Source organism: Sturnira hondurensis, unplaced genomic scaffold, assembly GCF_014824575.4.
Source record: "Sturnira hondurensis isolate 20B ecotype Veracruz unplaced genomic scaffold, ASM1482457v3 Scaffold0004136, whole genome shotgun sequence".
Lineage (NCBI taxonomy): Eukaryota > Metazoa > Chordata > Mammalia > Chiroptera > Phyllostomidae > Sturnira > Sturnira hondurensis.
In genome coordinates, this window is record NW_028076767.1 from 4,032,727 (window position 1) to 4,050,346 (window position 17,620).

General features: G+C 35.4%; 1 protein-coding gene across 3 annotated transcripts in view; it reads right to left on the reverse strand.

The window, feature by feature from the left end:
- Window positions 1–17,620, reverse strand: part of NBEAL1 (neurobeachin like 1) — a 161,527-nt gene that overhangs the window by 78,455 nt on the left and 65,452 nt on the right. For all 3 annotated transcript variants that reach the window (XM_037043568.1, XM_037043566.1, XM_037043567.1), the window contains 10 exons: window positions 17,115–17,247; window positions 16,146–16,265; window positions 14,890–15,193; window positions 11,515–11,600; window positions 7,554–7,643; window positions 2,814–2,982; window positions 2,233–2,366; window positions 1,649–1,808; window positions 1,441–1,543; window positions 712–868 (listed from right to left, as the gene is read on the reverse strand). In XM_037043568.1, coding sequence (XP_036899463.1) covers window positions 712–868; window positions 1,441–1,543; window positions 1,649–1,808; window positions 2,233–2,366; window positions 2,814–2,982; window positions 7,554–7,643; window positions 11,515–11,600; window positions 14,890–15,193; window positions 16,146–16,265; window positions 17,115–17,247 — 1,456 coding nt within the window. The remainder of the gene's footprint in view (window positions 1–711; window positions 869–1,440; window positions 1,544–1,648; window positions 1,809–2,232; window positions 2,367–2,813; window positions 2,983–7,553; window positions 7,644–11,514; window positions 11,601–14,889; window positions 15,194–16,145; window positions 16,266–17,114; window positions 17,248–17,620) is intronic.

The following is a 17,620-nucleotide window of genomic DNA, read 5'->3' on the forward strand; positions in this document are numbered from 1 at the left end:
TGTGACTTTTTAAGTTGTCACCAAATATTTCTGAACATATATTTCCAAATGTACAAGTGGGAAGAGTAACTCCCAGTCTGTAAATTTTATGCCAGTGTTTCCCAAATTCTACCATGTACCACAATCATCTGGAGGGAGTGATTCTCAGCATTGTATTTTCATTTCTACAGAGTTCCCAGGTAAGGCTGGTCAGAAACTATACACTGAGAATCACTGTGTTGAAGAGTAGTTCTGAGCTGCAAATAATGTATATAAAACTACTTAAAAATACAAATACACTTCTAATTTATTTTATGCGAAACTTTCAGAAACCCGTGTTATGTTCAGATTTTCATGTTGGAAATCTGCAGGCACTCCAGTGGTGCAATTGGCTAGCACGTGGCACTTGCAAGAAATCTGTCCAGTAACTCTGATGATACATCAATATACATTATGTGACCTATGAAAATAGGCTCAGAATTGCCGGATACAGCAACTATTTCCACATCCTCCTTTCTACTTTCTACTTCATTAAAATATTTTATTATACTGCCATCTACTTTATTAAACTTTCCATTAAGAGAAAAAAATTATTTCTTTAACGGAATAATCTTGTATGTGACACTATAAATATTTCATTCTTCAAATATGTTTATCACACATGCATTAAGTATAAAAGAAGATGACATAGCAACTTCAGTGTTAAAAATTAGATTATCTTGAGCCTAATACCTGTTCTTCTTCATTAATAGCAGCTATGTAACCCATGATACTTTGTATCTCTTCATGAGTTCCACCTTTGCACAGAAAGTATTTAATCAGGCCATACAAAGAAGTCCTCATTGTTCGGATATCATCTAGAGACAGCTCACTATATTTACAATCAGTTCTGAAAGAGAAAGTAAAAGTGCAAGAATTGATATTTAGAATTTTTATATTTGTATACTTGTTAAATAAAAAAATTATAATTAAAAAAGACGTTTCCATGTAATTATTAGAATTCATAATATAATGGTATTAACCAATGTTACCACAAAACAATTTTAAAATAAGAATTCATGGTATCTTTTGCTTCTTTTTCTAAATAGAGAATCTTTTGAAGTTAGGATTTTCAATGATAAAGATATAAATTTATATTTTATACTTACGTAACACTCACTATGTGGCAGACACTGTTCAAAGTGCTTTATACATTATTAACTCATTTAATTTAATGATCAACACAACCATGGAGTGTCTCAGTTTTATCTCCTTTTTCCAGAACAGAAAACCTCAGCACAAAAAGCTAAGTGAGTTACCTAGGGTTAGTTAATTAATGAAACATAGGATCAAACTCAAAGTATATGATCCACTATTCATCCTTTTGACCTCCACACTATCCTGCTGGAAAAATAAACAGTCTAGACATTCCAATCAAGTAGCAGACAGAAAATAGCAAACTGAGGAGTAAGGACATCATACCCATAATAAATCCTAAGTGAATCTAGGAGAAACTGTACACCATACTTCTTTCGGAAAACTCTCCTGCTGTCTTTGATAATGGTGGAAAGATACTGTATATGACCTAAAACAGAAAGTTCATTCTTACATGATATACCTAAAATAAAGTCATCTATGTACTTATAAATTTATAAACAACTATAGATTTTATCTAAGAGCCCGCTCTCACCAATTCGAAAGGGAAAATCTCCATGGTTCCAAATACGGAAATCAAAGAGTAAATACTGATACATTTGTTGCAGGAGCAGCGTATTTTTCTCTAATGATACCTGTTCAATTAATAATTGAATTGCCATCAATACATTAACATCCATTAAGGTGTTTGGCACCTAAAATCCAAATAGAAAAGGGTTCTGTAAAATTCAGCTTAAATAATTATTAAACTATAATTTCAAACAATTTATTTAGAACATATACTAAATATAAAACTCTTCATTAGAAAAATGTAAATTTAAAACATTAATTTTTCTGAAGTAATGCTAGAATATATTTTCCTAATGTTATAAATTTATCAAGTATCCCAAATAACAAAGCTAACAAACAAGGTCCTGTTACACAAGATAAGTAATTCTTGTATAAGATGATTCAACAGTTCCTAAATCTACTTATGAAGTAAACTATATCCACTAATACAACAAGCTATAATAGTGTAATAGTGTGGTTTTTAAAAAATACTTACTTATGAGGAAGAAAAACCCTAACACTATCTGCCAATTATAACCATCAGCCACACCTCACGTTAGACTAGCTCACCTTCTGAAGGAGGGCACCAAGAGTGGCAACTCCATGGGAGTGAATTAGATTGTCCTGGTTAATGGGATGTCTTTGAATAAAGTGTTTCACAATCAAGATAAATGTCGCAACTAAACTTCTCTCTAGTCTTGACTCTGTGGAATTGTGAACATGGCATTAATTATCATAATTACTCTAATTACTTCTATATCATATTTTCTACATCATAATGAATACTGTAACATACAAAGAATCTGGCTAAGAAATATGCCTCCAAAGATCACTTGTAGAACAAAAATATGAGAGAAATCAGCAATTCCATGTTGTATATTTATATACACATGTAAGTATTTTCTCTACCATAAATTTAACAATGTCATATTTTCACTAAGAGTACAAACTAAGGATAAGAGTAAAACCAACATCTTAAGTTTTTGACCAAAGTATTATAAATTTTCTAAAGTACATTATTACTGAATTAGGGATGGGCTACTTGGCCTACAAACGGTTAAATTTCTTCTTAATGGTATCAAGATATTTTATCAAGATTTTAATGTATTTTTTCCATTAACTCTCAAATTGTTTTCATTTCATCTTAATACCTGATGTCTTTGTGGGGGTCGATACCACCCTATCTCCTTCTATAGGTGTTAATAATTCAGAAACTGTTCTTTCATTCAATCCTTCAAGAATGTATCCTTCACTAATATGGCTAATTTGTTCCAATAGTGGAAAGAGTACATTTAATCCACCTATGCAGTTTATGATGTCCTGAAAAAGAAATTGACAATTTTTTCACCTTTAAAACAAGGGCAGTTTTGTCATTTAATATCTACACAGTATGCATGAAGTTATAATTTACTAAATCTTTAGGCAATGTATGGTATAGTCTACACTGATGGAACTCTGGTATGGGCACACACTGTAAAGAGCAGCCTCAGCAGTCACTATAACCAATCCTCAACAGAGAATAAGCCAGACCATTTTTTAATGCAGCTCTGTTTTCCAGAGTTCAGGAATTCCAAATACAGGCAATCTAAACATGACCCCGTAAGTTCACTTTATAATGTAACACTAATGATGTAAGAGGAAATTGCCACGAGGCAATGAGGCAATTAGGCAATTAGGAGAGTAAATCATGGGGGAAAAAACAGAAAGTATTTGGCAGGAGAAATATGACTGATTCTTCTAATTTTAGTTAACAAAAAAGGTAGAGTGGGTGACTTCAATCAAAGATCAAAGTGACTATTTTGGATAGTTTAACAAAATATATTTAGTATCCTTTGACATGTTACTAATTTCTCTGCCTGAGTTTCCTTATCTCTATATGAAATATCATTAAGGATACTAATTCTCACTTGGTAAAGTTGTTACAAGAATTAAGTAAGCTAATATACTAAAAGTGCTTGGTGCCTGACATATAGTGAGTCTGTATTACATTAGCTATTATTAAGTGCTAAGATGTTCTAAACTGCCATGTAGACCTAGCTTAAGTTTGTATACAACCTTTCCATATTTACGAGCCTATAAAACCAATCTGACAAGTGAGAGCAAATATTATAAATTGGTAAACACATCATAAATCTTATTACCCTAACAGATAAAAAGTGTTCTCTTGACTTCTGGCCAAGATGGAGGCCTAGGTGGAAATACTGTGCCTCCTTGCATAACCAAGTTTAAAGACAACAAAGTTTTAGTAACAAACACGCAACCAAAACACAGAAAATTGAACTGTACAGAAGTCTAACAATGACAACTAACCATTCAGCCAGACTGGTAAGAGTGGTAAGAGGGGTGGAGCCAGCAGCTGGCAGAGCAGGGTTGGGCGGGAAAAAGCGGCTGGACCAATCCAGGAGCCCAGGCAGCAGTTGGCAGATCCCAGATGTGGGGTTGCAACAGGCAGACCCAATGAAGGCACAAGGCAGCTGGCTGACTGTGGTCACACATTCGCACGCAGATAAACCAGGCATAGGAGCAAGCAGTGAGAAAGACCATGCAGGCCCCATTGGCTTGCAGGGAAGCAACAGAGCGGACCGCCATTGCCCCTCTCTGACCCCACTCCCACATACAGCATCACAACCCAGCAACATGGGTGGCCCCGCCCTGGTGAACACCTAAGGCTCCGCCCCTCACACATAACAGGCACAAACAGACCAAAACATTATGGCCCAAGAACACCTCAAAGCCCCAGAGTCTATAATTAAGCGACCAAGAGAGAGCCAACCTATCAGATGCATAGTTCAAAACACTGGTGATCAGGATGCTCACAGAACTGGTTGATTTTAGTCACAAATTAGAGGAACAAATGAAGGCTAAACTAATTGAAATGAAGGGAAATGCACAAGAAACCAATAGTGGGACTTCCGCCAAGATGGAGGCATAGGTGGAAACACTGTGCCTTCTCCCACAACCAAGTTTGAATACAACAAAGGTTTGGAGAAACAAAGACACAGCCAAAGGACAGAAAATTGAATTATACGGAAGTCCGACTACATCTAACCGTTCAATGGGGACGGTAAGAGGAGCGGAGCCAGCAGCGAGCAGGGTCGGGCAGGACAGGGCCCCCGACCCAGGCGCGCAGACAGATGGGAACCAGTTGGGGTGCGGGGCAGACCGCGGGCGCATATTCGCGCACTGTGAGACAGACCACGCAGGCCCCAAGGGGCGAGGGCTGATGGCGGTGGCACACTCGCGTGCAGTGGGACGAAATGCGTGGGCCCTGTGACGGCAGCAACAGCGGCACCGGTGAGGGCCGTGGCGGCAGGCGGCGGACAGGACGCCATAGTCCCTCTTTGACCCCGCCCGCACATACAGCGTCACAACCCAGCGACTTAGTTGCCCTGCAAGACCAGTGAGAGCCATTGTCCCTCTTTGACCCCGCCCCCACCTACAACGTCACAACCCAGCGACTGAGTTGCCCTGTTCTAGTGAACACTTTAGGGCTCTGATCCTGCTATGGAAAAGGCACGAACAACCCGAAAGATGGCACAAGAAAAACTCAAAGTCCCAGAGCCAATAACTCTAAGTGACCGAGAAATTGCCAGCCTCTCAGAAGCACAATTCAGGACACTATTTATCAGGATGCTCACAGAACTGGTTGATTATAGTCACAAATTAGAGGAACAAAGTTACAAATTAGAGGAACGTGTGAGGGCTGGACTGATTGAAATGAAGGGAGATGCACAGGAAACCAATAGCGATGGAAAGGAAACGGGGACACAAATCAATGGAATGGACCAGAAGAAAGAACAAAACATCCCACCAGAAAGGAATGAAGAAATGAGAATTCAAAAAAATGAGGAGAGGCTTAGAAACCTCCAGGACATCTTTAGACATTCCAACATCCGGATTATAGGGGTACCAGAAGGGGGAAAGAAACAGCCACGAGTGGAAAACGTATTTGAACAAATAATACAGGAGAACTTCCCCAGTCTGGCAAAGGAAATAGACTTCCAGGAAGTCCAGGAAGCTCAGAGAGTCCCAAAGAAGTTGGACCCAAGAAGGAACACACCAAGGCACATCGTAATTATATTAGCCAAGATTAAAATGAAGGGGAGATTTCTAGAAGCAGCAAGAGATAAGGGGACAGTCACCTACAAAGGAGTAGGCATCAGACTGTCAGCGGATTTCTCAAAAGAGACCTTACAGGCAAGAAGGGGCTGGAAAGAAGTATTTCAAGTCATGAAATGCAGGGACCTAAATCCAAGATTGCTCCATCCAGCAAAGCTTTTAATTAGAATGGAAGGGCAGATGAAGTGCTTTTCAGACAAGGTCAAATTCAAGGAATTCATCATCACCAAGCCCTTATTATATGAAATGTTAAAGGGACTTATCTAAGAAAAAGAAGATAAAAAATAGGAACAGTGAAAGGACCACAAACTCACAGTTATTAACAACCACACCTAAAACAAAAGCAAACTAAGAGGACAGCTAGATCAGGAGCGGAACTATAGAAATGAAGAACACATGGAGGTTAGCAACAGGGGAGTGGGAGGAGGAGAAGGGGGAAGAAGGTACAGAGAATAAGTAGCATAGACGGTAGGTAGAAAATAGACAGGGGGCAAGGCAAGAATAGTAGAGGAAATATAGAATCTAAAGAACTTGTGACACGTGGACATAATCTAAAGGGGGGAAATGGTGGGGGAGGGGTGTGCAGGGTGGAGGGGAGTGAAGGGGGTAAACAGGACAACTATAATGGCATAATCAATAAAATATGTTTTTTTAAAGATCTGTTCTCTTCAAGTCAAAGATGGATTTATACCACACAAATAACATGAAATTAATTTTAACTGATGGATTCATTTTTATACAAGAAGAATCATTCTAATGATTTGTTCCACTGAAAGAATAAGTAAATTCAGCTGGTGTTAAGTGACTAGAAGGGGCTGAAATCTGCCACATAGTTTTAGGGATTAAATACATTAACAGGAGGTGCAATTAAGACAACATATGAGGGAGGACACCCCCCCAAGTATTTATAAAAATCAGTATTTCTAAAAATCTAAAAATTCTAAAATTCTAAAAATCTAAAAATTTCTAAAATTCTAAAAATCTAAAAATCAGTATTTCTAAAAATCTGCATATTTATAAAAATCTGTGTATTTATTCTTACATGTTTAAACTCAGTCACCTTCAAACTACTTTCCACCTGATATATCAAAACTTTTTTCCACTGCTCAAAACAGTGTTTGAACTCATTGATTTTGATGCCTTTTGGTGCTGCTGATGTTTTTTGCTTCACCTCTTCTACATAAGCAAAATGTTTTCCTCTGAGGATTTTCACTGGGGACACACAACAAAGTCCCTAAGGGCAAGGTATGGTAAATAGGGAGGCGGGGCACAGAAGTCATGCCATTTTTGGTCAAAAACTCCTGAACACTTAGTAAGGTGTGGGCAGGTGCACTTGTAAATCACATATTATGAAATGTACAAATGTATTGAAAGAGTATTCAAAATAAATTCACTGAAGCCAAACGCAGCCTCTCACAACAATGCCAGTTGGTACACTGATACAGATGGGTTCTTAGGATACTCACATGGTGTAGAGAGCCAAATTACAAGGGGTCTGCCCTCTAGAAGATAATTCCAGTTTGTCTGGGAGTTTTTTGGTGCCCCCTTGTATTTTTCTCCTAAAAATTGTTAAGCTGATAGCATGTTTAAAAAGTAAATTTCTGGCAAATCAGTCATTTACTACTTATTTGTTCATCCTTCAAACTGTATATCTTGCCTGCAAACTTTTTAATGGTGACATTATTCAGACCTGATGGTGCTCAAAAGATAAACCATTGTAAAGGATCAGTAAACTGACATAATGCATTGCCCGCCATTTATCATTAACATACCTTAATATCCCAGTTCACTACTTTGTTTCCTGTTAACCTTCCATGCAAACAGTTAGTAGATAAATCAAGACAGATTGAATTTTTGCAGGCCTAAGAATAAAAAAACAAGTCAAACAGCTAAGTGCAATAAAGACAAAACATAACTTTAATTACACATGGGACATTTCAGCATAATTTTAAAAAGTATACAGCATAGCTAATAAGATGCCTACAATATTAAGTTTAGTATTACTATTTTCTAATTATTTCTTAAAGGAATCAAAGGCTAGATTCTAAAGTATTCATTCATCAAATGCAGGTCACTGTTGATTATTACCTGATAGTTGAACTGCTGCTAGAACCATTCACCAACCACATAGTTTTAAATTTTTCCTCTTTTATGAACCAACTTTTTTCTTGACTTTTAAAAAAATTCAAGGTTTTATTCCCATTAGTACTTCCCTAGGTACAATTTCATGGTCTACAAAAAAGTGTGACTAAAGCCCTGGCTGGGTGGCTTAGTTGGTTGGAACATTGCCCTGCACACCAAAAGGTTGCGTGTTTGATTCCCAATCAGGGCACACACGGGAGATAACCGATTGATGTTTCTCTACCACATCGATGTTTCTCTTGGGTGAGGTTTTTTTTTCAAGTGTGACTAAAGTATGATATAGAAATCACAGAACAATATGTTACAATATAAATATCCAACCACATACATAAAATACTATTTTCCCTCATGGTACTGACTGATTCTAGTTATATTCAGATTAAGAGCTTAGTCTGAAACACTAGAAATTGTTGAAGTAATTTGTCAACTTCCATAAAGGTTTCTAAAGCAAGTAACTTCATATTCAATCAGTGAATCTACAGGTAATGAAGCATCCTTCAGTCTAATCACTACTCAAAAAAAAAGAAAGCTACAAATGTCAACACAGATGATGCAGCTATTGCTTCCCTCTTAATGCAACTGAGAAAAACTGCTTTAGTAAGACAAATGTAAATTGAGTTTACATTAACTCAGTGTAAACTGTATTAGTGTCAGAGACAGAAATGTCTTTCTCCCATTACTACCTTACTTTCAGTACCTGTGTACCAATGACCTAATTTCATAATTATATGACTGCCTCCTATCTCCCATGCCTTCAATTTGATTTCCACATTGCAACATGAGACTTTTTTCTAAAATCAAACTTTGAATTACACTTCTGCTTAAAAATCCTACCCAATGTCTACTATTTAGCCTAGTACAGGTTTGCTATGATCTGGCCTCCACCTGCCCTCTAATTTCATTTTCTGCCATCGTCTCTTCCTGCTTCGTACACTATACTCAAATACTTGCAGAATACAGTTTCACATTGTATGCCTTGTAGGTGCCGATCGCTGTGACTTCCACATCCCTCCACAACTTTGTGTTTTAAAACACAAGTCAAACCATGTTTTCTATGATATCTAACCTTCTGGAAAAAAAAAACCACTGTTCCTTTGTACCTGCACTGTATTTTGTATGTAACTCCAACACAGATATATTATATAATGGGTAAGGATATGAATTAAACCAGCTGGCCATTCACTAGAATTATGAGGCAAGCCAAGTTACTTATCTTTACTCAGTCTCAGAAAACTAGAGTGTAGAAAAGACAGAGACTCCACAAGCCCCCTCGGAACTTTTGTGAAGATTAAATGAGATAATACATATAAAGCATTTAGCATAGAGCATAATGTGATAAACATCTAACAAGAGGTAGCTAAACAGAAGAATGCACATAAAATTAAGTGCTCACTGCACTTAATTTTTTTACACATTAATGTAACTTTACATTTTAAGCTTCTGATAAGGCCACAGCTTTAACTGTTGACTGTCAAAAATCCTCTATAGCAGCTATCTCAAACTAGCATTTATTACTGAGATAAAATACAAAATGTGTTCTATGTTCAAATAACTGGTAGAAGGGGAGGATAAAACAAAAGTAAATTAATTTTTACAGCAGACTTTTTCAAGCATAATTTTAGTCTCCAAGAGGGATATACAAAACGCACCCCCCAGACTCCTGTAACCAGAAAATCCATGTAGCGTGCCGTATCACCACATGCAACAAACGTTCCTCCAATAAACCGTCTTACTGCATATACTTGAAATGTTTTGGTTTCAAAAAAGAATAATGGCTATATTTGTAGTATGTCAGAAATTTTATTTCCAATGGTAAAAATCCAACCTTTAATTCTTAAAAATCACTTAAAAATATGGCAACTATAACATCAAAAAAAACCCAGTTAGCATCACATATCTAGATATATAATATACCAAATACATTAGGTGAGATTAAGTCTAATTATTTCCTATCTATACTAGATAGTTGTAATGAAAATAAGTATAAGATATAGCCTCTGATAAGAAATAACTTAAATCTAGTTTGGTAAACAAACATGTATCTTTGGAAAAAAGTTAAAAGGGAAACAACAACAAAAAATAAGACACTCAGAGACACTATAACCAATGCAACACATGAACCTGATGGATCCAAGGTTAAATTTTTTTTAAAGATTTTATTTATTTATCTTTAAAGGGGAAGGGAAGGAGAGAAATATCAATGTATGGTTGCCTCTCGTGAGTCCCCCACTGGGAACTGGCCTGCAACCCAAGCATGTGCCCTGACTGGGAATCGAACTGCGATCCCGTGGTTCGCAGGCCTGCGCTCAATCCACTGAGCTAGACCAGCCAGGGCCCAAGGTTAAATTTTTTTAAAATAATTTTTTAATTGATTTTAGAGAGAGAGGAAGGGAGGATGGAGGGAGGGAGTGGGAGGAGGTGGTGAGGAAGAAACAGAGACAGAAACATCAATCAATTGCCTCCTACTGATTGTGCCTCGATCAGGGACCGAACCCGAAACCTACACATGTGCCCTGATCAGAGTCAAACCTGCAACCTTTTTTGGTGTATGAGAAGATGCTCCAATGAACTGAGCCACCCAATCAGGGCCTCTAGGGTTAAATTATTAGAAGACTAAACAAGTATTTTAAGGAAAACTGAGAAAATTTGAATATGGGTTATATAGTATTTGAATTATTGATTTTTTTTAGATAGGATAATATTATGTGGGGGGAAAGTCAGGATTAAAGTGTTTTGATAGGTATGTTAATCTGCTTTCACAAATGATTTGAGAAAGACAGATAAAGAAACCTGTGGCAAAATGTAATAATTGGGAAATTTAGGTGAACAGTATATAAGATTCTGCCTTACCATTCTTTCAATTTCTCTCTACATTTGAAATTAATCAAAATAAAAAGTTAGGGGAAAATACCAAATAATAAGTAAATTTTATCAGACTAGATATAGCAAAGGAGTATTCGATGTAATAAATTATGGCCATATACTAGCAGGCTAAACTAAAAAAAAATCTACAATGTATAATCTCACACAGCAAAAGCATTTTCTATGTCAATGTCAAACTGAATACAATGAAAGCAATTGATAAAGTTTGTTTATGCCTCTTCTCCCTTTTCTTCTTTCCAGTTCTACCTTTCATTTTCTTTTGCTCAGTCCTTGCTGACCTTTTTGCCCAAGGAAAAAGGAATAAGCATAGGTTTCTTTTTCTCCTTCTAAGTAATTTTTTTCAGACTAACATATTTTAAAAATTACAAAGCAAATGCTGAGCAAATTGTTTTCTCTCTCCTCCGCAAAAAGTAGGAGTAAAACTTTTAAACTGTTTCATTAACTAAAGTCAATTCATTAGCACAAACTCCTATTACAGCTGTTGCCACTCATACTGTTGTGATGACTAATGATCACATTTGAACCATACTTGAGAGGCGCACCTTTATTTTTAATGCTTTTCTACTCCCTTCAAAAAGTAATAATTTTTAATATAATTCAAACCCTTCCTTCTCAATTACCCACTGAAATGACAAAATTTAAAAAGGAATTCTACTCCATAGATAGCATAGTTACAACTAAATGAACAATCCATGCATTTACTCTGACCTTTGCAGTGTAGTGAAGAAGGACATTTCCAGGCAGGTCGGCCATGTCAGACTCTTGAAATTTCCAAGGGCTTAAACAGTTTGGACCTGAAAATTATTTATACACACACACATATCAGTGAATAGACACGCCTCTTTGGTTCTATATAATTAGAACAAAATTTAAAATTGAGCTCTCTGAAGCTCCTAACATAGTTAAAACACACTAGCCAAAATGTACTTAATTTTTATAACACTTCCAATTCATCCAAAACCTGGAAAAGGTGGCGAGATGAATCAATCTCCACTACAGAAAGGAAATTTATAAGATTAATATTAAATATAACAAAGTTTATCTATTAACTTATTTAATGTAAACCAATTAAATTTATATGACAAAATAACAATATAATCAATGATGTGGATATATATCACAGAGATGAAATAAAAATGAGTAGGAAAAAATTCTTGAGTTTACAAAAAAAAAATCAAAGAAATACAATTAAAACTGGTTCAATTTTACATCAAAAACAGAGGAAATAGTATTGACCATTCCACCTTAATGAGGCTGTGATGAACCTGGTATACTTATGTATTACTGGTAGGAACTGTCAACTGGTATATCCCTTTTAGAAGCTGATTGGGTAACATATTTTGAAAGCCAAAAATATATTCATCACTTTAAATATTCATCCTGGAAATTTACCATAAATAAATCTATCAAGAAAAAACAATAAGTACAACAGTTCATCATATTTAATATTTAAAGTTTATATCAATATTAAATATTTTGTTTTGGAGATTAAACCCTTGTCTGAGGTTACACTGGCAAATATGCTTTCCCATATGGTTGGTTCTCTTTTTATTTTAATACTGTTTCCTTTAGCTGTGCAGAAGCTTTTTATTTTGATTAGACCCCATTTTTTATTCTTTCCTTTATGTCCCTTGCTCTAGGGGACATATCAGTTTCCTGCCTATGTTCAGAGTAGCACAATTTACCATAGCCAAGAGTTGGAAGCAACCTAGGTGCTCATCAGTAAATGCATGGATCAAAAAACTATGGTACATTTACACAGTGGAATTCTATGCAGCAGAGACAAAAAAAGGGGGGGGGCTCCCACCCATTGTGAAAGCATGGATAGAACTGGAAAGCATTATGCTAAGTGAAATAAGCCAGGTGGTGAGGGACAAATACCATATGATCTCACCTTTAATAGGAACATAACAACAACAAAAAAACAAACAAAATATAACTAGAAACAATGAAATTAAGAACAATCTAACAACAGCCAGAGGGGAGGTGGGGAAGGGACTGTGGGGAGAAGGATTTTCAGGAACTACTATAAAGGACACACAGACAAAACCAAGGGGGACGGTGGAAGCAAGGGAAGGAGGTGCATTTGGCTGGAGTGGAGGAAGTGGTGGTGGGGGAAATGCAGACAACTATAACTGAACAACAATTAAGAAACAAATAAATAGAAATAAAAATATTAAATATTATAAACAAGTGAATTATAAATTATGAATCCAATTATTATGCAGCCATTAAAATGGTCATTATGAGCACTATATAACAAATTTTTATTATTTATAAGAGTAGAATTATAAGTAGAAACAACTGTAAGAACAAAATCCAAACTACACAGCTGTGATGATTACACTAAATTACTTATTAATTTGGAATTTTTTGGATTCTAAAGCTCAACGTCAAATATTTTGGTGAGTTTTAAAGTAATGAAAAGGTTCTAAACTTTAAAAGTTTGGACATTCTCATTTATCTCAAAGCTCCCACGTAATCTAAAAAGGAAATTTTGACAAATAATAAGCTATTCTTCAGTTACTATACTTGACTACTTAAAGGCTTAACTCCTGAATAACCTATGAAAAATAGATATAATTTTAAAAATAATTATGATCCAATAATAATCTGTGCATATTTTAAATCACAGCTGAAAGAAAAGCCAAAACAAAAACAGCTCATAATTTTATCTAAGGACTCATAATTCTATTGCCTTCATGAAATCTTCAGGTGTATTAACACATGAATTATAAAAATGACAAGTTTTGAAAACTCAGGATTTTAGAACCAGTCATGTAATTTCTTATGAAGGCAGACTTATATTTTGTTTCCTCATTTTATTAAAATCTGTCAAAAGCATTATGGACTGAATTGTGTACCCACAAAATTCATATGTTGTAGGTATGATCCCCAATGTGACTGTATTTGGAGATAAGGCCTTTAAAGAGGTAATCATGATTAACTCATCAGTTAGGGCCACTCATAAGAGGAGAAGACACCACAGATACTCTCTGCACACATACAGAGAGGAGACTCCATGTGAGCACACAGCCTAGAAGGCAGTCACCTACTGGCCAGGAATGGAGGCCTCACCTGAAATCAGGCCTGACAGAAAACTGATCTTGAAATTCTAGCTTCCACAATTATAATAAAATAGTATTTAAACCATACAATGTGTGGTATTTTGTTATAGCAGTCCTAACAAACTAATATTAGACAGTTTATGGACGACATTTGAAATATTTACCAAAGTTTTGCTCTATTTAGCCTATCTAAAAAGAGTATGGTGTAGTATAATTAATAATACTGTATAACATACTTAAAAGTTGTTAAGAAAGTAGATCTTAGAGAGGTGGAGGAGAGTATGCGGGGATAAATGGTGATGGAAAGTGATTTGTCTTGGGGTAGTGAATACATAATACAGTGTGCAGATGATGTGTTGTGGAATCGTATACCTGAACCCTGTTATAATTTTGTTATTGAGGTAACCAGTGTCACTGGCGTCACTGGTTACCCTAATAAACAATAAAAAGGAAAAAGTAGATCTTACATATTATTAACACATATCAAAATGGTAATTATGTGAGGGGATAGAGGTGTTAACTATTATGGCAATCAATTTGCAACATATATATATATATATATATATATATATATATATATGTCAAATCATCGTTTTGTATACTTTAAACATACATGTGTGTCAGTAACATCTCAATAATGCCAAGGGGGGAAAAAGTATGGTAAGTGATGCGGGTTTTTTTCCCTTTAAGTTTCAACTAAAATAAATACACTTTCCAGCACTTTTCAGGCTGGTGTGGTCAGTTAGTTGAAGTGTTGTCCCATAAATCAGAAGGTTGTGGGTTCGATTCCCAGTCAGGGCAGATGCCTAGGTTGCAGGTTCAGTACCCAATCAGGGCAGGTACAAGAGGCAACCTATCAATGTTTCTCTCCCCCTCTTCCCCTCCCTCTAGAAATCAATAAGCATGTCTGTCCTCAGATGAGAATTTTTTAAAAAAAATACACTTTTCAGGTTTAGGCAACAACAAAATTAACCCACTAAGTTTAATTAAACAATATGAATGTAAATTTACTCACCTGCTAAATATAACGCCTTCACCTGGGGAGGTTGTAGTGCTTCATAGAAGATAATAACAGACCCTAGTTGGCCCTCCAGAGATGTGGGACACCCCCATTCACTGTCTTGGGTTCCTGCTGATATCAATTTGGTAATTGATTTTGATTTTTCAATTGTTCCTCCCCAGGAGGCTGAAGAGAGAATTCCACCAAAGGATGTCCGATGAGGGGTAATGGGAGAAGAAAAAGGTGGATCTGGGATTTGGGATGGCGGAGGAGTGGTGGTTCTTTGCCCAGCTGAACCAATGCAGCATGAAATAAAAGGCTAAAAATGAAGAAACAAAATAAATCACACAATTTTAATTAAATTCCTTTCACCGCATTTAAAATGAAACAGTTCATAAAATTAAGCACACTTGCTAGATCATGATACATATGTGCATGTGCACACATAAGCTAACATTACAGATGTTACCTTTGGCCTACTTGACTTGGATACATTACTTTTATAACTCACTTTATATTCTTTTTCAAAGTTTAAATTTTTAATGAGTGTATAGTAACAAAAAAATGTTTTAAAAACTTTACTATATTCTAAAATAGAGAAAACTCCTTTCCCCCTTCAAATTTATAAACAGAGAATTAAACATCAGAATAATGTTATAGGTTATCCTGAAATGGTCATTGAGATAAATATCAACAAGAAATAGCAGAATCTAAAATATGGGAAGTAATCTAATCCATCCTATTACCTTCACAAAAGGTCCTTTCAAAATTATCCAAATACTCTCAAAGAACTTTTACACTAATGTTCTTTAAGAATCACCCTAGAAAATAAATTATATCTTATACCTAACTACAATACAATGTAAAGATTTAAGTCTCTTCATTGTTGTTTCAAATTCAATGGAGAAGGAAACAAGTCCACCATAATGGTTTATAACTGTTCTATACTTGAAGGGTTTATTAAATGATCCTTTGCTCTGCTTTATTCAATTTCTTTGGTTTCCCTCTGGCTGTTTTAAGTCTTTTCCTCTAAGCCCTTAATTATATTTGTTTCTTCCTTGAATTGTTTTTTCTTTATTACATGTTATCTGACTTCAACTAATAATAACAGGCTAACTGAATTAAATATTAATTTACTGTATCTTAGTATAGAGAAAACATTAAAATTTATAGCCCCGTACTTAGAATAAGGAGAACTTTCTACACTAAACTAAAATTTTTCAAGAGTTCTCAATGAACTGATCTATGAACAGTAACTTAGCTGTGCTCACTTCATTCATGGCAGGAAACCGGAGAGGGGCAGAGGCCTTCTGCTGCCCATTGTCGTAGATGTAGACGAGACTCTGCCCAAAGGGCCTTTTTCCAGGCATGTGAACAATGGTTATGTTGTGCTGGCAAAGTAAGATGTGTTTAAAAGGAGAAAAATCATATTAAGATCTTGGAATGTTTTCAGAATATTACTCTCTAACTAGTTTGTGTGAAAAGTGCACATAAGCATAACTAAATGTTGAGTAAAATGATTAAGTAACATTTTTGTAGTATTATGAAAACATGACTATTCTAGAAAATGTACACACAACTGTAACACAGTATATTTTCCAAGTCTGTGAGTAGCTTTTAGAATCAAGTTTTTTCTAATGAGAACCATTTCATATTTTAAGAAAAGCAACAGAAATGACATTTTTAACAATTTATGTTCTCATTCAAAACCAAATTTAATTCTAGAACACTTGAAATATTTTAATTTTTAGTAGAAAAATGATTACTGCTAAATTTACAATAATGATAAATGGTATTAACTCCTTATAGATAAACTTCAACATTAATACAAAGTGAAAATTAATCTACTCAAAAAAACATGCTTAGAAGTTGTTAAGAAAGTAGATCTTAACAACTGATATACATTCAACAAATGTTTTATTTTTTTAAATTTATTTTAAATTTTAAAATAGGTTTTATTTTTTTAAGATTTATTTTTTTTTAGAGAGAGAAGGGAGGGAGAAAGAGATGGAGAGAGGTACAGATGTGAGAAAGAAACATCAACTGGTTGTCTCTTACAGTACATATTCCAACCTGCCACCAAACGTTCAACCCAGGCAGGTGCCCCGACCAGGAATCAAATCGGTAACCATTCCCTCTGTGAGATGGTGCCCAACCAACGAAGCTACACCAGTCAGGGCAAATGAGTGCTTTTTAAAGGAAAGTATCAAGAAGTTAAATGTGATGCCCTAAAGCCTTACCCAGAGAGAATCACAGAAACTGTGGTCAGGAAGCATAACTGTTGCATATTCTCTTTTCGTGCACACTGCCACAACCAACATACCTGAATGGGTAATAAAAGCTTCAAAACCCATGCCACTTCCTGTAAAAAAGCTAAGAAAAATACGTATTATCAGAACTTTTGAAGTCAGTTATTCAGTTTATCTGAAGCACACAAAACCATAATAAAGGTCATCATGAATATTTTTATCTAAGACATTGTGGCTTACATTCTATTGCCAAACATCAGTCCCATTTTGGTTCAAAGATGATTTTTAAATCCTTTTTGGGCATTAAGAGCTCCTTACATTATAAAAGGTAGTCTTACAAGTGGAATTCCATTAGTAAACTATAGTAAAGGTATAAATTTTCAAATCTTAAAAATCTGCCTAAGTAAGATTCAGAAAAGATGAATAAGGGTCTTAAAAATCAAAGGTATATTAAAACTTACTGAAGTGACTAATTTTGGATACATACATATATATAT